This window comes from Zeus faber (assembly GCF_960531495.2).
Source record: "Zeus faber genome assembly, chromosome: 5".
In the NCBI taxonomy this organism is placed as follows: domain Eukaryota; kingdom Metazoa; phylum Chordata; class Actinopteri; order Zeiformes; family Zeidae; genus Zeus; species Zeus faber.
The window spans coordinates 21,305,131-21,326,083 of record NC_137192.1 but is presented as its reverse complement, the minus strand read 5'-3'; the positions used below and the strand labels follow the sequence as shown (position 1 = coordinate 21,326,083).

Here is a 20,953-nt window from a genome sequence, read left to right as displayed (position 1 = left end):
TGAATGATGCTGTAATCCTTCAAAGACTCTTTTCAATAGAATATTTAATTTTCCTTTTCCATTGAGTGTCCAAGCTCTGACCAGATAGAAACACCGGATAAGCGAGGAGTCCGGTAAATAAGTCAACGAACAAAAAACATTGCCAAAGTTTCCTCGCCAGTTTCTGAATTGAAAGACGTTGACGGCCCATGTGATGGCTCCATGTCATTGTCATGCTGGCCTCCCCACGCTGAGATGCTGCTTTATAAATAAACTGCAGCTGTCTTTCCCAAATCCCACTTCAGCCGGCACATGACACATGACACACATATGGCTGGCTTGATGAGTCAGGCAGTGTTTCCCAAACAGATGATTTAGCCTCCATTCTGTGGACAGCAGTTTAACACTTTCCCGTCCCTGGGTTTAATCAGTTTCTGAAGGGATTGTACAGCTCATGAATATATGAGGAAAACAGCGTTAAGAGTGCGATGACCAATTTATCGGCGGGAGGTTATTAGTGGAACTCAGCTCGGTATCTGCTAAGTAGTAAACTTTGGTGTGTGTTGCGGTGTGACAGCGTGCCGCCCTCGCGCCCAGGATGTGATTATGTCAAGTACAGATTAGTCGGAGCTCTATTTACAGACTTAAGCTTTAATCGAGCTGCTTTCACGGTGCTGACTTTCAGAGAGTACGACAAACTGTGTGAGTCACAGGAGCAGGGGGGGCAAATCACATCATGAGGTCTGACATAGAGTACTGTGATAAAGTGATAGTATTGTAGGATAGTCAGCGGAGGTGGAAGTAAAGACCAGTATTCGCTACAGGGCAGTAACTGGCATAAAGGAAAACATTGACAGCAGAATAAATGACGACAGCCGCGGCGGCGGCGGCGGCGGGAGAATTAAAAAGGCAGCAGGAAGTCGCTCTCGTAGAGGTGTCTGAGGGGTTTGGCGCACCGAGCTCTGTCGCCGCTGCTCCTCTGGGCACACTCGTCGCTGTCGGTTTTGCAGGAGCCACAGTGGCAGCTGAGGGCCACAGGATAGGTGAACAGGGGGTTGGCGTCCGCGAGGCAGCCGGGCAGCACGGCGGTGCGGTACTCCACCTGGTCGTAGGTGCAGCCTCTCTGGATGAGGAAGCGAGGGCCGACCAGATCTCTCATGTTGCTGTCCTGGTTGACACAACACGGGCGAAAAAACAACAGGTTTTCAAACGTTTCCGAGCGGAAATGTAGCAGCGGTCCCAACAATTTGGACACAACTTTTCTGCACGTACCCTGGAGTAGCAGAATCCCATGCAACTCGTGGTGTTGATCGCCACGCAGAAGTCGCACCCCGGCTTCTCCACGTACAGGGTGTAGTCAGTGGGGATGCACGTTGGGACAGCAGGTTTGAACAACAGGAAGAGGAACCCGCAAACCAACACGGATGGATCCATCAGCCTCCACAATACCAGACCTGCTCGGAAGGGAAAGTTTTAGAATATTGACGAATGGACGATAGGTTTCAACCCGACGGTATGAGTCCTCGATCCCCCTCGTCTCCCCTGCAGTTCTGCCTGTACTGTTATCTCACATGAGCGAGTGCGGGTTCAAGTCCGACGCCGTGTCCGACATCCCCGATGTGCGGTATTTATTTGAACATCCTAATCCCCATTTATCCCACATCCTCGTTATCTGTCATCATTGACGAAGGGCGAGTATCGAACCCCGTGTCCATTAGGGGAATGACATGCATTAATGAACTCCTTCGTGCATGCAGGTCATCAAATTACAGCCACGAGACGGACAAACACCGCGTGCGCGCTGGTGTGTGCAATCCATATTATACAGTTCTACAGCTAGATGGCACCAGGCTTAGACAATCCCATTGAAGTCCATTTGATGCTGCTTAAATGTGTAGTCCTTATTTTGTGAGACATTTTCAAAGACTTTTATTCTGCCATTATTCTCAACTGAGTTAAAAAACAAAAAACAAAAAAAAAAACCCGAATAATAATAATAATAACGGTGCTTTCATGAGTGAAGCATTTCAGGCTACTTTCCCGCAGTGCTGAAAGTAAATATGGATGTCCAAGCCACGCGGGTTGTTATGAAGCCCAAAGAGTGAGTCACAGACGGTCGCACACAAAGAGCAGCAATGTGCACCAATCAGCACATCGATGATCACAGCTCAAACATGACAGAGCGACAGGCTCAGGATGTTTTTTCATGATACAATAAAACAGATAGTTCACAAACACAGACAGAGTGTCTGTGCAGACACACAGAGAACGCGTCAAAAAACAAATGCAAATGATTTTGATTCGGTTTCCACTCACCAGATGAACCTGTTCATTGATATAAAGACGTGTAGAATCACCACGTTGGTGTTAATATTGCTGTTTATAGATTTTTTTCCCCCATGCTGGTTGGAGGCCTTTTCCAACCCAATTTGAATTTCTTTGTGAGTAAACTCCAGCCCATAATCACGACAACCACAGACTGCGTACTGTGACCGAACGATGGTCATCCCTCTGTGTTTTTCACATTTTTTTGCAAACTCAGTGATTGTCAAGGACGATTCATGTCTTTAAATCACGTGGTCTTTGGATCCATATTGTTTCCTAATTACGAAACCCTGGTATTGCATTGGCAGATACACACTGTGATATAATCCATACATTATAACAACAAAATCCAACAGTGAGACTGTTGTGTTATGTCAATAAAGCACAAATAAGAAAGGAAAACAATAGAACAAAGATATGATATATCCCCCCCACCCTATTTGTTTTAGAGGATCTAACACTAAGCACCGCAGTGGTTATCTTAAAATAATAATGCTGTGCACTTTGAACCATCTTTGTCATCTTTATCATTTCTTGGAGCTGGTTTATCGGGAGCTGTATAGACAGAACTACCGGATTCTGCAACGCGCTGCACGAGTTGATTCAGCACCGCAGCATTAAAAAAAAATATATATATAAACTTCAAACACTCCTTAAATTATGTTGCCAGACGTTCTGCGCGGCACCGGCTCCGCTGCAACGCGCCGTCTATGGGATCGAGCCATTTTACGATGAGGAAAATAAAACTTGAGTGTCTTCTGTCCTTGATGGATTATTAACCAAGCTACAGCTAGTCGTCTACTTTCACCATCACTCTTTTCCCGGCTCTTCCATTTGAGGAGGTGTATCAAACGGGCGTGTGGATCAACCTCAAAGCGCTGATAAAACTATGAAGGACAATGTAGTGAAAAGGAATATTTTCTTCTAGTTAAATATTGTTTCAAGAGGACAATGGAAGCTCAAGTTTCTGCTGGATATTAGGATATACATTGGTCCCACTACTCATAAAAGTGAGCAGAGCTCTTCAAAGCATCTGACCCGCTTTTTACTTTACTCAACTGATCCCACAATTCAAATTCGGGGTTTCCCCACGAACCGTGAAAATTAAACATTAGCTAGATTACATCACACGAGGAAACCTGTGGAATCTAGGTAAACTCAGTCTATCTAGTGACAGGTTTGGGTGTGGGGAGGAGATCTCCTCTGGACAGGTGCAACATGGTTGGTACCGGAGGTCCTGTGGCAACTTTCTCCGTCTGGGACTATGTGGTGTTCGCTGGGACGGTGGTGGGGGCGGCCGGAGTCGGCCTCTACCAGGCCGTCAAAGGTCGCAAAGAGACCAGCAGCGCTGAGTTCCTGCTGGGCGGGCGACAGATGACCGCCGTGCCGGTCGCCATGTCGCTGACCGCCAGCTTCATGTCTGGCATCACGGTGATCGGCACGCCCGCCGAGGCCTACCGGTTTGGCACGGCGTTCTGGCTCTTCGTCTTCGCCTACGCCATCATGTCCGCCGTCACCGCCGAGGTGTTTGTCCCTCTGTTCTACCGGCTGGGGATCACCAGCACCTACGAGGTAAGGAGGGATCACGGGGAAAGGTCAGTTTGGAAGTAGATGTAATAGTGCAGAACCGCAGCACAAATATGGATTGCACAAATGCACAAATATAAGAGAAATATATGTTACAGTTTCTTGGTTTCTGTGAAATGCATCACAAGTTACAAACATCAAATATCATGGAGTTTCTGCCATAGTACTTTTCTTTTTACATTTAGTCATTTAGCAGACGCTTTTATCCAAAGCGACTTACAATTGTCAAAGACCGACGGACGCAGCCATCAGGAGCAATTAGGGGTTAAGTGTCTTGCTCAAGGACACTACAGCATGCTAGCAGGAGGAGCCTGGGATCGAACCAGCAACCTTTGGATCACTAGACCACCAGCTCTACCTCCTGAGCTACCACCCCCCTTTTTTTGACATTGTGACTGATATTGTGGGCTGAATTTTTGGACAATGGCTTCTTTATTCTCTTAGAAATTCGGCTATTTTTCGGCATCTGGAACAATAACAAAAACAAATTTTGGAATTACTTTTCATAGCAATAATAATAAATACATCTTATTTTATAAATATAACAAGTAAATGTTCATTGTAATTAGTACTTCATTGTACCCTTTCTGTTATTAATCTACAATTGGAAAATGCAGCTTAATAGATTACTTGTTAATATTGTAATGCAGACGACATTTACGGAACCATAACATTAAATTGTCATCAGAATTATTATGGAGGAGCTCGTCAATACTTATCACTTTTTCTCTTTTCATCTAAATCTGCTAAGTTAAGCTGTAGGAAATTGTTTATACATGACGTTTCTTTAAAGCAGACGTTTATTTTTTATTAGCAGTAGAACTACCAGTAGTTTTGTATGCAATAGTTTCAGTTACGAGCGTAATTAGCGTAATAATTGCGCATATAACAAAACAGACTGCATAGGCTGGGCGGAACAAATCACCTCAGACGGGTCAAAAGAAGCCAGCCTGTCGTATACTATACAGTAGCTGAAGTTAAATGAAATGTTTACTCTGTCAATGATTCATCTTGAGTAGCCGGCAATTGCACTGTTTCCAAGGCGTCAGCGTGGGCTTTGAGCCTTTTAAGAGTTTCACAACATCCAAATACCACAGGTGTCTTTGTTGAGGCCACCGCCACCCAACGGCCAGCCCATAACTCGTAATTCAGCTTTGGAATTTGGAAAGGTTCAAGACAACGCTTTTATTGCAATTTGATGCTGGGGGGGGGGGGGGGGGGGGTGAAAAAGCAGATACACTGTGAACTGGGTTTGTATGTGCGTCTCACCAGCTAATCCATCTGATCTATTTACGTTCTAGTATCTGGAGATGCGCTTCAATAGCACCATCCGCATCATTGGGACGAGCATGTACATCATACAGACGGTAACGTTAATGTAATTGTATTTTGAACGCAAAATAAAATTGGTATCCGCCAATCTTTGTTTTTTTTTTTTTCTTGTCCTACAATTTATAAACAAACCGCTGTTTTCAATAACCCAACTTCTGAAAATGGCCCATTATTCATATTGAACAGCGCTTCCACCTTCTTTTCTCCTGTTGAGCATCAGTACATTTGAATTGGTCTTCGTGCAACTCATCCATGTGAAGAGCAGGTTTGTTTGCCTCCGCTCCTCTAATGGTGCACTCGCTCTAGGTCCTGTACACCGGGTTGGTCATCTACGCTCCCGCCCTTGCACTGAACCAAAGTAAGTCCCGACCGACCCAGTTTGGTTAATATTCCGATTCTCCGTTTATCCCCGTAAACCGCGGCCACGGAGAAGCTCCTGCATAATGATTTGAATACATTCGAACTCGGTCAAGACTAAACAAGAGTGGGAGCACCTTTTACCGTGATTAAATTGTCCGTGTTATTGCAATGTTTGTGGAGTATTTTAAATTCTTTAATTAGAAAAAAAAAAAATGTGCTCCACCCCTCTTTTCATCACATAAACATGATGTTTTTACTTTGTGCTTCCTCAATAAAGAGGCTGGGAAGCCTGAAGAAAGAAAATAGGAGACATGTGCAGTGCATGCCCTGCATCTTATCGCCAAGATATTAAGGATTAAATCACTCATCAATACTTAGGAAAACACGCGTCGTGAGCCGGGTCTTCTTGGTTGTGTTAATAACAAAACCCTTCCTCGTTTCTCAGTCACTGGACTAGACCTTTGGGGAGTGTTGGTGGCCACAGGAGTGGTGTGCATCATGTACTGCACTTTGGTTTGTAGGATTCATTGTAAATGGTAATAAAATCACTGTGGACCGTGTACCTCTTTCAAAGTTAACAGTTTCAACAATTCAATAATGATTTGCTAACAATAATAATTCAAGGTCGGTAATTCAATAAATCATTTAATTTGAATCCGTTCATTTCATTTTGGTTCAATTTAAGCTGAATTATTTCAAAGTTCACCTTGGCTTCTCCAAATTGAGACCTGCACGCAGTTCAAATTGCATCATATATCACTTTGTTTACGTTGTATCTAGTTGTACGTGTGAGTAGAACATAAGCGCGAGCCTGTTCAAGCGCCGGGGGCAAAATCACCGCCCGCGCTGACGTCTGATCTCCACTCACCGTCGCGCGTCAGGGCGGCTTGAAGGCGGTGATCTGGACCGACGTGATGCAGATGGTGGTAATGCTGGCGGGTTTCGTCGCCGTCATCGCCAGAGGAGCCGTGCTGCAGGGAGGCCTGGGGAAGATCTGGGAAGACGCCGGCGACGGAGGCCGCCTCCACGCATTTGAGTGAGCCAACACACACGCCTGCGGTGTCTTGACATGCTCCCATTTGTTGTGCCTGATGTGTGACGTTTGCCTGTTTTCGGGGTATTGTAGACATTGTAAATTAGATGGCAGGTTGTGAATCGAATACCAATCTGTATCAAAATGAATTGTGATCCTGGATTGTCTTTCGTTTCTGTGATAAAATGTAGTCGTAAAAACAATACCAAGATAACAAGTATTGTTATTGCTATCATTCCCAGACCATACATACCGTGTTAGATATCCTGTCCATATCCGGTTAAAATCCAGTTCACCTTTTGATTCCAGCTTCGACCCGGACCCTTTGAAGCGCCACACGTTCTGGACCATCGTGGTGGGCGGAAGCATGATGTGGGTTTCAATTTACTCCATCAATCAGTCCCAGGTGCAGCGCTATGTTTCCTGCAGGACCATAAAACACGCCAAAATGTAAGAACCTCTAACCTGTAACACAGCAACCATCATTTCAAGAAGTTAATATGGAGGCACACGACAGTAAATGTTGCATGCGGTGTGGCTGCTGTCCATAGGCTCGAATAAAGTAGAAACCATGTTGACCTTGTGGTGTAGATCTACCGTATGAACACCGTTGCCAGCATTTACTTGTGATTATTATTTTTTTTTATATTTACACAAACCTGAGAGAATAACCACTGTGCAGACTAGATTGCCCTACTTATCTCCTTCCTTAAATCTCTCAGGTCCTTGTACTTGAACATGGTCGGCCTTTGGATAACTGTGAGTCTGGCCATGTTTTCCGGCCTCACCATGTACTCCATTTACAAGAACTGTGACCCTCTCGCCAACAACGACGTGGGAGCGGCAGACCAGGTGAGCGGAATGCAACGGCCTCACACACGATCCAAATCAGAAGAAAATTATAACGGAGCGATAGTAGAGTGTGTCACATAACCACACCCATCGAGGCTGACAGTGAAACGCATGTTTTTGTGAACCAGTTGCTTCCCTACCTCGTGATGGATATTCTGTCAGGCTACCCTGGAGTACCCGGTTTATTCGTAGCTGCTGCCTACAGTGGCACCCTCAGGTGAGGCCTAAACGTCTCATTTCCCCACAACGGCTGATGGAAATAGGCAGGTCAAGCCGCAGTGTCCTTACTGATAAAAGATGTGCAGGAGAGTGTGAGAAACCGAAGCCCCCGGTGACGACGTCCCGTATCTGGGACGGCCTCTGATAAGTGACGGGATCTATTCGTCTTCAAAGACAGGGGTTTAAATATCACAGCCCACGCTTCACTGTGGGGAACGTACTGAATGGCTGTAAATGCTGCGTCTGTTCCAGCACGGTGTCCTCCAGCATTAACGCCCTCGTCGCTGTCACGGTGGAAGACTTTGTCCGCGCGCTGTGGAAAAACCTGTCGGAGAAGCAGATTCACTGGATCAACATGGGACTTAGTGAGTTGTGCTCTGCCAGGGATTCATTGATGTTGTATGTAAATGTAATCCGATCCAAACTGAGCACCAGTGTTGAGTGCATATTGTCCGGCACCTTAGTTAGTCCATTTCATTCAGTTTTTGTAAATAACACCAAACTGACTTTTAAAAATGGCTCTGAATTATATATGTAATACGTTTGTACATATAATTGCCTGGCTGCAGTATGGCGTCTACCTGCTTAACATCCAAATTGTTTGCAGGTGTATTTTTCGGTTTCCTTTGCATTGGCATGGCAGGAGTCGCTTCTGTGATGGGAAGCGTTCTGCAGGTAAGCGGGATTAATCGAATGACCTGATGATCTCATGGTTAGAAGGCATTACCGTTCATTTTGTGAATGAGTTTATCGTGCCACGGCCCCACCTGCTGGTGACAGCCATCTCCTTAAATTCTGTCTTCTCTAGGCCGCGCTGTCCATATTTGGGATGATCAGTGGGCCTCTTCTTGGGCTTTACCTATTGGGAATGTTTTTCCGCACAGCAAACTCGACAGTGAGTATTTACAGGACGCTGATTATCGTCATCAATTCTACAGCCATGCTATCGTACTCTTTTTTTTTTTTTTTTACTGCCGCAGCATTATTGATTATTGCGACATGAAACCTAAAATATCACAATGCATTGCCTCACGTGGCCGGATGCCATCTCATTTTAATAATCTTTCCTTTGCAGGGAGGTCTTGTGGGACTGCTTGGAGGTCTTATCTTAACCCTGTGGGTGGGCATTGGGTCTCAGATATACCCAGCCACAGGAGATAAAATAAACCTCCTCCCAGTCAGCACCACAGGGTGCAACGCAACAATGGGCCAGAACTTCACCACGGCATCGCCATGGACCAGTGCACCGCCTCTGAGCGCACAGCCCGCAGTGTGAGTGGTGTTTAGCAGTGGTGAAAAGCAACAAAGTACAAGTACTTCAGTACTGTCCTTAAGTACACTTTTACTTTACTATTTGCATGTACTTAAGTATATCCAGAGGCTTCAGACTTTTACTCCACTACTTTTTAAGTCAAATATCAATAGCTTTTACTATACTGCAGTGCATACTGTATGCCATGGTTACTACTTAAGTTTAAAAATAATAATTTGGATTTATACATATAAAAATAAGGGACTGGGTGTATAAAACTGCTCATCAGTGATTCATATCCTTATAAATTACTGAGACCACATTTACTAAAAAGTTGAAATTGTATTGAGCATTCCCTTGCAGAAAATAGGTACAGTCGCATTTACTTGCTACAGCATTATAAACTTTGTTATGAGGGTTCTGGAGATGTCAAGTACTTTTACTTAAGTAGAAAAGTAAATTTGGTACTTTCACTAGAGTAATGCTGTCAGGGTATTTGTACCTTAGGTGAAGCAAAGGGTCTCAGTACCTCATCTCACCACTGATGTCAAGTAATGGATGTGTAGTTGTTATAAGCGGTGTGTTTATAAGAGCAGAGGAGCAAACTTGTCATCGTCTTGTTATAGCGAACGTGATGCATGCATTGAATTGGATATTTCTCTCTCAGAGACAGACCCGCCCTTGCAGACAGCTGGTACTCCCTGTCGTATCTGTACTTCTGTCTGCTTGGCACCCTGGCCACCATGGTGATTGGGCTGCTGGTGAGCGCGGCCACAGGTGAGCCAGGCACTTCGGGTTTAGCACTAAATAATCGATAATGTCATGGAAGGCATGGCTAGAAAAGGAGCCAATTGGTAATTTGTGTTTCTCACCGACTTGTGCCTCCTAGGTGGCTGCAAGCAGGAAAGGTGTAACTCGGATCTGTTTGTGAAGAAGAGCAACTTTGATTATTTCAGCTGCTGTAGCAACTCTGAGGTAAAAATGGAAATGAGGAGGGGGATTTCTCTCGCAGATTGTAGAGTCTCTAGTGGGTGATGGGAGATGATAGTCTCTGTGCCCGAGGATCACGGCACGTTGCATCACTGCGTGTTTTCCCTTCCCAATAGGCATCAGCGTTGTTGCAAAAGACCGGCTCTGAGCTGAAGATCGGAGCAGACGTCTCAAAATCCGCGGATCATCGGTTTGATATCATGGACGTTGAAAAAGCAACTAAATTGTAATATGAACGAAACAATAAAATGCGTTTTCTCTCGCAATCCTTTGTTGGCCACAGTGATCACTGAGTAAACACTGCGTTATTACCAGGAAATGATTCTGCTCAGCCAGTTTCAGAGCAAAATTTTACTGGCCAGATCTGTGTATCTATGTTGATGCAAAGTTAGTATTGTACAATTAATTTGTTCCTCAACGTCTCAAAGTATTTTATTTTGTTTGTCAACAGTTTCTTTATAAAATACATATTAAATGAACGCTTGTTATGTTCGTTTCCTTGAAAATCACGTACGAAAATAAAAACCTTTTTAAAATAAAGCTTTTTAATCAGCATTCCACTAAATGTGTTTGCATTGTGTATGGGAGTGAGTGACCAGACAGAGAGGGACACGGAGAGCAAAGAGGCTCAAGAGAGATTTGCTCGGCCCATGCTAACCATGCCCCTTGTCCCCGTGGCAACATACAATAAAGGACGTTGACAAGGAAATGACCCTGCCCACTTTTACCTGCCACTCTGCCATGAAGACAATCATTTAGCTGTTTGTGCTGAAGGGAGTGGAGAGCTCACAGTCACACTGAAGGGAGGGTGAATGATTGCCAGGGAAGTTCTCAGTTTCTGGTCTCATTTTACCAGCAGGGCACGGTAAGCCAAACTTCTTATTTGTTGTTGTTTTTTTTAACATAATGTGCTTGGTCGTGGCGATTATATAATAAAGATTCAAGACACATACAAGATGTGAATTATCAACCTCGAGATAATCTCTTTTTGAACTGTCAATCAAATTTCTACTTCATACTGTAGGAGCTTTTAACATATATAACAAACCGATAAGGACTACTAATAGGATGATTAGGATTTTTTTTTGTCATCACAATTATTCAATATTTTATTTAATTGGTTAGGTGAACCTGCATTCCCTTTGTTCCTTACTTCAGAACTCACAATGATCCCGGAAACACATTTTGTCTTGCTGGCATGTAGCCTTTTTGCTCCTTCCTTCTCTACCATTTTAACACCATCAGTGAAAACAAACTTGAAGACGTTTAGCAGTTTGACTAGCACGAGCATTACCCCTCGTCCGAACCCAACACTCGCCTATCCCATGGTAACTTCAAACACTGACGACACGGCGGTGTCCACAACCGATACTTCAACGCTTCCCGAAGGCACAACTGAACTCTCCAGCACTATCCAGGAATCCACAAAACCTAACCCCACAGCTACAACACCCAGGCGGCCGTCCGAAACAGATGAAGCATCCCTCTCAGGCACCAGCCCCACAAGTGACTCTCCGATCTTGACAGTGCAAACAAGCCAAGCGACTCCAACGACTCTGGATATTACATACAGCACTGCAGCTAATACGACTGAAAGTGTCTTTCTCACTGTCCACATAACCTCTGTATCACGGCATGACGTCACAGAAGGTCAGCTTCAAGCTTCTCATTCGAAGTTTCATTCTCCTTAAAATTATTGATGATCCTATAATTATCTATTATATAGCCAAGAATTATCAATGCATTCACTCATTTAAACATTTGCAAATTTTCCTTTTCGTCATCATTTCTATCTTGCCAGGTTTTGGATGTGACGATTCAAAGAAGGATATGATTATTCTATTCAGCGTGCTACTTGTTTTTTTTACTTTGGGAGCAGTCTTGTATATTTTCCATCGACACAAACATAAAATACAATACTCGCATCGACCTCTTTACAACACTGACGACGCAGGTAAGAATTTTATATATTCGCCACCTCTCATACACATACTGTAATACACACCCTTTTTGTTCTAAGTGTCCACAGACCTTTTCCAATTTCAACAGATCAGTTTGCAACAGATGATGACACGCTTGTTATTTCTGGAGGACTTTATGATGGCTGGAAAATCTATGACAATCAACCCACAGACACGACAGAACCATCTCTCCACCTTCACTTCCTTCCTGGGGAAAGTACTCCCACATTTAACACAAAAGCATCGACGGGCAACTTGACTTGAATGCAGTTTAATTTATTTTCTCTGTAAAATGTTCCTGCTGTATGTAGCTGTTGAATAGGAAGTTAACAGCAATAAAAACACAAGATAATGTATGGGATATAATAAAGAAAAGCACTAAGCAATGAAAAGATCCCCTTAACAAAGTACAATTAATAACAGAATATATTTTAAATGCTTGGCTTTCATGGAACAAATCAAGATGTTTATAGTTAACAAAGCCTGCATACACCGCTGGAACTTTTATAATTCTTAAACAATGTAAACAACGGAACAATGTCAAACATAACGCGAAAAGAAATCAAATGTCCTAAAAACCTAAATATATTGGGTGAATACATTTTTTCCCACCTAAACCTATATGAACTTGGATAGAAAGAATTCAACTCTTTATGAACACCAACTCAACAACAACTGTTATTCTGACGACTTATACGTTTGTGAAACACACAAGCACTATCTACGCAAATATTTTTTCAGCATTCTTCTTCTTCTTCTTGCTAGAGCCAGTGACAGTAGTCCAACCGGCGTCTCTCATCCGTTTAATCGCAGTATGCTTCAGCAAATTCCCTGGTGATTTGTGACTGGCAGGGCACTGAATCTAAAACGAGGACGCATGCATGTTTCTTAATTGATGAAGCCTCAGAAATAAATATATATGGCACAGACTTAGCAATGATAAGTCAAAAAAATCTTGTTACCGTCTCAAAGTTTTTCGTTTTGTGTTGTGGGGAACGGACACTCGGCTCAGGGTCAACAGCGTAGGTCTAATAGGGAGAGGAACATCCAGCCATTTCTGCTTCTAACTCATACCCGATGAAGCTAAGCCTCACAATGAACGTCAATCCTCTGTGAAAAGAAACACTATTTACCAGGAGATCATTATGCTCAGAGCTGTCCGACTTGGGTTCTAGCACCAAGGTGCTCTTTCTCCACGGCGCTGCTTTCTCAACAGACGGGGGTGTTCGAACTCTGTAAGACTGTGAAATTATCCAAACATTAACTGTTAACAACAGCAACAGAATTATTTCTGATTTCTGGAGAGCATTTTGAGTAGCTGTATGAAGTGATTCGGACTTCACCTTGATCTTGGGTGTCGCTTTGATTGAGGAGCTCTGAGACGGCGTCTTGAAGTGTTTTTCCTGCGATAAATACAATACTGAGATTCTTATTCTTGAATTGTGAGTTGAATTGTGTCATAGGATGGCCTCTATAAAGTCCAACATTCAATTCTTAAACTGGTTCATGCCTCATTTCTTAGTGTGTTGCTCTTCAAGCTCCAAGAGGGAGTTTCGATCGTTTCCATGTAAGTTTCCTATAAAAACAATCATTCGCTGTAACAACTGTGAGGTGACAGCAGGACACAGGTTCCCTTATTAACCCTTTTCCAACCATTCCCACTGTAATGTGAATCATTGGTAATTCAATTTCAATTCAAGAGTAAATTTACCTTTGATAATGCTTCAGCCCTTATGGTGCTGTTCCCAACGGGGGTTTTGAGGAATTCCATTTCTAATTCCTTCCAAATAAATACATACACATAAATACATTGCCAGACATATTTAATATAATGAATAATAATGATCTTCTACTGATTCATTTTTACTGATCATTTCAGCAAAATAATAATAAAATCGCAATTTAAATCATCTTAATTCTTGAAAACCAAGCTCCTTGAACTCGTTAATTTTATTTAGAACTCTGAGATCTATTAAAGTAGTAAGATTGAGAAGGCAGGGTTAGATTTTATCGATAATACTGATAATATTTTTGTTTAGAGTGTCTCAAAAAACATTAATTTAATTGTTAGGCTTTTTCTACTCACTGATTAAATACTGCTTTTGCTGTAATTATATTATGAGATTATAATAGGTAAAATACATTTTATCCACAAAATAGCTTAACCAAATCTGTTTATCACTTCTCAGGGTCAAATGTATTGGTTCTCAATGTGCTTGATGCAATCTGACTTTAAGGGAATTAAAAAAAAGGAATAGATTAAAGAATTTCTGAACAATACAAAGAAGAAAATAGAAAATACAAAGAAATTGCAGTTAAGAACATTCTGAGGATCATCTTTGAATTTATCTCAAGATCTGGTTTTCTTGCTCTAAGTCAAATGATAATATACAATAATACATATTATCTCTCTTTAGGTATACCTCCTCATTTTTGGTCTGTGTTTGTTTAGTGGGTCTTGTTGATCTGTCTTTCTTCAACTTTTTTAACTCCTTCCGTAGGTGTTCCTAATGGCAAAGGCAGAAACGTCTCTCAACTGTGTGACGGCAGAAAACAAATCACCATTTAGTTTGTAGACCAGAAGAAAAAACGTACCATCTCTGTCTCTCCTTGCTTTAGCTGCTTCTTCAGGCGATCATTTTCAATCTCACTCTGTGCACGCTCCAACTCCTAAAAGGAACACTTCACCGTTAACTGTCTTTAGGGTTAACATGCAGCAGCATTCATAAAATACCTTTTCGTACCAGTGAGCCTCTTTGGGCAATTTCCTGCATCTCTTTCCTCTTGTTCTCATCAATCTCTGCATCCTTTTCTTCAATCATTCGGTCGTACTGGTTCTGATAATGACAAAGCCCAATTTCTTTCACATGCTGCCGAGGTTTGGTAGATTAATAGCAATAGCCACCACAGCATTAAGTGAAATACTGAAAGAAGTTATTTTGCCTTATGTTTTTCCATCAGTGTAACCATGTCGGCTATCTTGTGTTGACACTTTAGTTCTGCATCTTCCCTGCTCTGGGCTGCTTCTGAAGCCGTGAGTATGAGCATTTGCACCTAAACATAGAATTAATATTTGTATAGCATCATTGTAACTAGAATTTCAACATTCATGGTAATTCAGATGTAATTATGACAATAACCTCATTTTCAAGCTGTGCTGCAGTAGATGATTTGGCACAAAGATCTTCAAGCAGTTTTTGACGTTCTTCCTGGTTCTGCCTTTTGACATCGTTGTACTCAACATCAAGAGAATTGACCTGAGGTAAAAATGTATGTAATAAATTACCATTACATCATTACAGATGAGATGGATTTGAGACAGTGGTGTTAGAACTGGAGGGTAATCACCCTGTTTTCCAGCTGAAGGCACTTTTCAATCTCTTTTGCCATTTGTTTCTTCAGTGTTTTATTCTGAAATGATGTGACATGCCTATTAGTTCTGATAATAACCACTATGTGTAAATATACTGTTATTTAGAACCGCTATACCTCTTTGTGACATTCCTCCAGGGCCTTTGACTTAGTTTCAAATTTAGTCTTGAGATTACATAGCTAAGAGACAAATACTCCTATTAGTTCAGGATAGTTATAATAACCAGTAATAACAAGTTGTCTAATTTAGTATAACTGAATCAGATGTCACCTTTGCTTCCACTGCTTTGATCTGCTTTTCTTTTTTGACCATTTTGTCCTTCAAATCCTCACACTACAAATAAGAAAGACACAACATACTTAACTTTAGACAACATAATGGTAACTTAATAGCTGTTTTTGGGTTTGTTTGTTTTTTTACATTGCTTACACTTTCATCTGTGTTCTTTTGCAAGTCCTCCATTTTTTCACATTGTTGCTGGATTATGGTTTTCAGGGAGATAACTTCCTCTCTATTTAATGACAATGTGACACATCTACTGTAAAACAAATGTAGTATGCAAGAATTATAACCTGTAGGTCCAGCCAACTTACTTCAACTTTTGGTTGTTCTCTTCACATCTTTGAATGTCCCTTGTGATCTGAACCTCTCTTTCCGCACTCACCTGATCGGTTAGAGCATTTCGATGTTAGTAATACAATAGTGTAGAGAGCACACTCGAGCCAAAAGCTTTGTATGTATATCTTGATGATCCATAAACACATTATTCTTTGCATAGACCTTGAGTTTTTCTCCAAGAGTTTTTGCTTCAAAGGATCCACTCTCAATCTGCTCTAGGATTGTCTTTTTCTCAGCCTGCACTTCATTAAAGCTTGACATGAGCGCTTCATACCGTACTCTTAAGCATGAGACAAAGTAAACAAGTTATTTCGGATACACTGTTAACTGAAAACTTTGAATATCCATATTCTTTATCCTTTATATACTATATACACATTCTACTGAGTATTACATTATTGCATAGTAACTCACTCATGCTGCATGATGTCCTTTTTCAGTTGCTCCATATGAAATGTGGATGCTTCATTTTTCTGGATCTGGACCAATAACTGGCCCTCAATCTCCTGAACCTTAATCTGGGGGCAGTACATACACCTCATATCTTTCTATTGATAGTGTTATTTTTTCAATAATATTGTAATTAACAATGTTGGTCACTGAAATCAAGGAAAAACATGATTTTAAAATAAACCTCAGTCACAAAGGCCCTCTCCTTCAAATGAGCGTGCGCATTTTTTGCTTCCAGACAAGCCTTCTCCACTAGATCCTTCTCTGCAGACACATTATCAGCTTTGCCCTATGTGACAATTTAATGTTAAATTGTTTATTCAAAACATTTTCATCTCTGGAATTAAGGATAACTATTCACATGACATTTTGAGATGGATGTTTATATAACCTTATAATGACCGACTTCTTCATTTTTCCTTGAAAGCTCCGCTGTGAGTTCTTGAACTCTGACTTGAACAACCTTGTTCTTTAAGGTCAGAGAATCAATGGATTTGCATTCCATGTCCTATGCAACAATTATAAAAGTGTATTTAACGCAACTCTTCAGCTCAAGTTATTGTCTCATTGGTAGGAAATGCACACATGCACTAAAAAAAATAGTGCTTACCAGTTTGTCCTCCAGGATTTGGATTTGTTCATCTTTTTCTGCACTCTGCTCTATGGTCTCTCCTAAACAAATTCCATATTAATAATTGGTTACTTTTAAACATTTATAATGGTAAAACACATTTCATATATTTTAGTGACGTTTACCTAACACTGTGGTTGTCCTCTCAAGCTCCGTTGTGATGTTCGTAAGCTTTAGTTCAAGATCCTTTGCTCTTGAAAATAAGTTATAATGAGAATATGTTAAGAGTAACGTAATGCATTCTCTAAATTATACCAAATTTTCAGAAACAAAATATACCTTTCTTTCTCAGATGTCAGTAAATTTTCACACTTATTTAAAGTGGCCTGAATCTCCATCAGCTCATTTGCTTGTTTAGCTTTATCTTTGTTGAACTGCTCTAATGTTGAATCCTTCTCGAGCATTATCTGTGCATATTCTTCTTTGTTCCTCTCCTGTGCTACAGTGATAGCCTCAATTTTTTTCTTCGAGGAAAGTACAACACTTCATTAATAGTACACAGCATACAAGTCTACTATAATTATACTATGGAGACTGCAAACCTCAGTTTCTTTGTAGAGCTTTTCTCCAATTTGCACCTTTTCTAGAAGGGATTGTTGTTCATTTTTTGAGCTTTCGACAAGTTCATGGTATTGATCTGTAAAGTAGTTACGAAATAATACTTGGTGGTTTAGCAGTTTTCTCTGTAATTATCAACAGCAATTTAAACTTTAAACATAATCTTCAAATTGGTTCATTGGAATTCTCCTACAATGCCATCATCCTCATATTAGTCACTGTGTACACTCCACAATACAACTAATGAATAGTTAATGTCAGCGCTTCCTAGTAGTCACCATCAATTTCTATAAAAGTATCACTTACAAGGAATAACATAGGTTACGAGTGCACATAAAATAATAGTACCATTGGCTTTTTGAAGTTGTTTGCAACTCTCCTTGGTTTCCAGGAGATTGAGCAGGATTTTTTGGAGTTCATTCTCCTTATTCTCCAATTTAGTCTTAAGAATTAAAACCTGCAAATTCATTAGGCATTCTTTAATTAAACAAAGACTAGATTACTTTGAATTAAAACCAAACCAGTTAAGCACTCATTAATTTGAGTTCATTTTTACTAACCTCCTCATGTTTCATGTTGTATTCCTGCTCAAATTTCTCTTTTAGATCTTCAAATTCCAGGAGGCCCTGTTGGACTGAAAGAACAACATTCAACTATACAACGCGCAACAGGTTCCTATTTGCTAATTATTAATGATAAAGATTTTTTGAAAATGTTATTGATTTCAGTATTCAGAATTAGAAAAAACATTTTTTCCAAAGCTTATTTATTTTCTTCCTAACATCAACAGTAAAACCTCATTCATTTTACACTGAATACACACCCTGTATCATCTTCTGTCGATCAGCTTCTGCTTGAGTTCGAAGCTCCTCAAAAGCAGTAATTATTTTCTTTGGAACACATTTTTAAACCAACAATCAACCATTGTGCACTCTTGTTTAGGGCAATATTTTCATGAATTCAATATTTAAAAATCATATTTACCTCAATATGTTCAGTATTTTCCATAATGAGACATTGTGTCTTCTCTCTCTCGGATTCAACTATGAGAAAGCAATACGTGCATCAGTATGTATTCAATCTGAGAATTATTTGGCTGTTTAGGATTTTATTTGGCAATTTTAAATGTAACTTACATGAATGCATTTTTTCAGCAGTACGTTGAAAGGTATCTTTCAATATATTGCACAAGTTCCTTGTTGCATTGTTCCTGTGGTAATTATTACAACAGTATATTAACAAAATATGAACATCCAAAATTACTACTGTTGAGTATTTAGGCTCTACTGAGCCAGTGTATTTAGCCAGTCAAAAAAAAGAACAAATCACAAACAAAGCCCCTACTTGTTCCTCAAATCTTCATTTTCACTTATCTGTTCCTCCAGCTTTATGCTAAGACTTTCATTTCCAAACTGTGAAAAGGAGATAGCACATAAGAGTCATACATATTATAATTAGCGGCAAGAATCTCTGTGAATTAACAGTTTATCAACTATTTATACAAAGAATCGGAGAGAATTGTAATTATGCTGATGCACACACCTGTAATTCTTGAATAGCTTTACGCTGAGCATTTATTGTTCTTTTATTTTCTTGAAGTCTCCGTTCCTTTTGCAGAGTCTCTGAGTCAATTTTGACTTTCCAACACTTTATTTTATCAACTTCGTCAAAAAGCTTGGAATAGAGCTGTTGACCGTTGCAGTGATTCTGGAGAATATTCAGCTATGTGCAAATAAAACAACACATTACATCAGTTAGCAGATGCTTTTTGTCCAAAGTGACGTACAACTTATTCCTACACCGATGGAGGCAGCCATGCAGCTAGAAACCTTCCAATTACCAGACGACCAATCTACCTCCTCAGCCACTGCCACCCATTATTATGAACTGTTGCGAAGACTATTGGCAGACATTTCTACGCAGTGTATGACGTACCTCGTCTTTTTCTATTGACGGTAGAACTGTCGTCTTTGGCACATCTTTAAAGAAGACATGATATTGGGTAGCGCTTTTATAAATTATTTGCCACATTCTCATTTAGAAATGTAGATAAATTATGTTAAATACCATGTCTTGTAGGTTTAGTTGGCACAACCATGCTTGTTTTGGGGGAAGTATCTTTTTCAAAACATTTATAGTTACTCTGTGGGTAAAAAAAAACAACAAATGTAATAACTTTTTGTAGATTTCACTGTCAACAACCTAGATGCATAGATAATGTAGAGATGGATAGATAGATAGAAAAATAGATAAATAGATAGATAGATAGACAAATGATAGATAGATAGATAGATAGATAGAAAGATAGATAAATAGATAGAAAGATAGATAGACAAATGATAGATAGATAGATAGACAGATAGATTGAGACAGACAGACAGACAGATAGATAGATAGAAAGACAGAGATAGATTGATAGACAGAGGATAAGATAGATGGATAGATGGATGGATGGATGGATAGATAGATAGATAGATAGATAGATAGATAGATAGATAGATAGATAGATAGATAGATAGATAGATAGATAGATAGATAGATAGATAGATAGATAGATAGATAGATAGATAGATAGTGGTGTCACAGCGGCACAAATCAGAACTACAGGCAATTTAAAAAAACCCATATATATATATAATTTATTTTTGTATTAATTAAGGATAACCATCCAGGTGGAGTGAGCTGGCTACCTGCTGAAGTGTCTGCATGAAACCAACCGGGTCCTCGGCTGCTTCTCGGGGTCTGACAGAGACGCTCTGTGCTGGGCTCGCCCTGGGAGGCTTCCACAGCTTGAAGATGAACCGTGTGTCTCTCTCCATCCTGGAAGAAATGACCACAACACCAGTAATATCATCATCAGAAGCCAAGTGCCTGTTGGTTCATGTCACCTATATATGTTATAGATAGATAAATAGAGAGAGAGCGAGACAGAGACAGACAGACAGACAGACAGATAGATAGATACAGAGACAGACAGATAGACAGACAGACATAGACAGACAGACAGATAGATAAATAGACAGACAGATAGATAGATAGATAGATAGATAGAGATAGACAGATAGATAGATAGGTAGACAGATAGATAGATAGACAGATAGACAGATAGGTAGACAGATAGATAGACAGATAGACAGATAGGTAGACAGATCAATAGACAGATAGGTAGATAGAGATAGACAGATAGATAGATAGATAGATAGATAGATAGATAGATAGATAGATAGACAGATAGGTAGACAGATAGATAGATAGACAGACAGACAGATAGATAGACAGATAGCCAGATACAGATAGACAGACAGATAGATAGATAGACAGACGGACAGAGACAGACAGACAGACAGACAGAGAGACAGATAGATAGATAGATAAATTGCTAAAATCGCTTGTTTACAGCATATCAGGTGTACTACGCTCATCTAGCTAGCTA

The 20,953-nt window shown here is 40.5% G+C and overlaps 3 protein-coding genes across 3 annotated transcripts; 1 reads left to right on the top strand and 2 right to left on the bottom strand.

The window, feature by feature from the left end:
* Positions 1-880: 880 nt before the first annotated feature.
* Positions 881-1,413, bottom strand: tshba (thyroid stimulating hormone subunit beta a; the record flags this gene model as incomplete). The annotated part of the gene is made up of 2 exons (XM_080000142.1): positions 881-1,147; positions 1,252-1,413. 2 exons carry the CDS (start codon positions 1,411-1,413, stop codon positions 881-883), a joined length of 429 nt encoding a protein of 142 aa, XP_079856268.1.
* Positions 1,414-3,522: 2,109 nt separating this feature from the next.
* Positions 3,523-10,159, top strand: slc5a8l (solute carrier family 5 member 8, like; the record flags this gene model as incomplete). Its single annotated transcript, XM_080001036.1, has 15 exons — positions 3,523-3,876; positions 5,193-5,258; positions 5,530-5,581; positions 6,029-6,096; positions 6,465-6,619; positions 6,926-7,066; positions 7,339-7,468; positions 7,597-7,685; positions 7,940-8,052; positions 8,295-8,362; positions 8,496-8,582; positions 8,763-8,959; positions 9,607-9,716; positions 9,829-9,914; positions 10,046-10,159. 15 exons carry the CDS (start codon positions 3,523-3,525, stop codon positions 10,157-10,159), a joined length of 1,830 nt encoding a protein of 609 aa, XP_079857162.1.
* A 2,093-nt stretch (positions 10,160-12,252) lies between these two features.
* Positions 12,253-20,279, bottom strand: sycp1 (synaptonemal complex protein 1). The gene is made up of 24 exons (XM_080001035.1): positions 20,211-20,279; positions 19,588-19,663; positions 19,456-19,499; positions 19,063-19,242; positions 18,865-18,932; positions 18,657-18,730; positions 18,505-18,563; positions 18,344-18,410; positions 18,081-18,154; positions 17,869-17,977; positions 16,942-17,003; positions 15,534-15,596; positions 15,380-15,442; positions 15,239-15,301; positions 15,031-15,147; positions 14,834-14,944; positions 14,635-14,727; positions 14,486-14,560; positions 14,314-14,397; positions 13,602-13,670; positions 13,234-13,293; positions 13,024-13,131; positions 12,853-12,918; positions 12,253-12,752 (listed from the first exon to the last, which is right to left on the bottom strand). Exons 1-24 carry the CDS (start codon positions 20,226-20,228, stop codon positions 12,612-12,614), a joined length of 1,944 nt encoding a protein of 647 aa, XP_079857161.1. The 5' UTR covers positions 20,229-20,279; the 3' UTR covers positions 12,253-12,611.
* Positions 20,280-20,953: the final 674 nt, after the last annotated feature.

Coding starts and splice junctions, on each gene's coding strand:
- sycp1 (XM_080001035.1), bottom strand. Junction 15,443..15,533: donor TCAAAGCAGTGGAAGCAAAG/GTGACATCTGAT, acceptor TTTGTCTCTTAG/CTATGTAATCTCAAGACTAA. Junction 14,561..14,634: donor TTGCCCAAAGAGGCTCACTG/GTACGAAAAGGT, acceptor TGTTCCTTTTAG/GAGTTGGAGCGTGCACAGAG.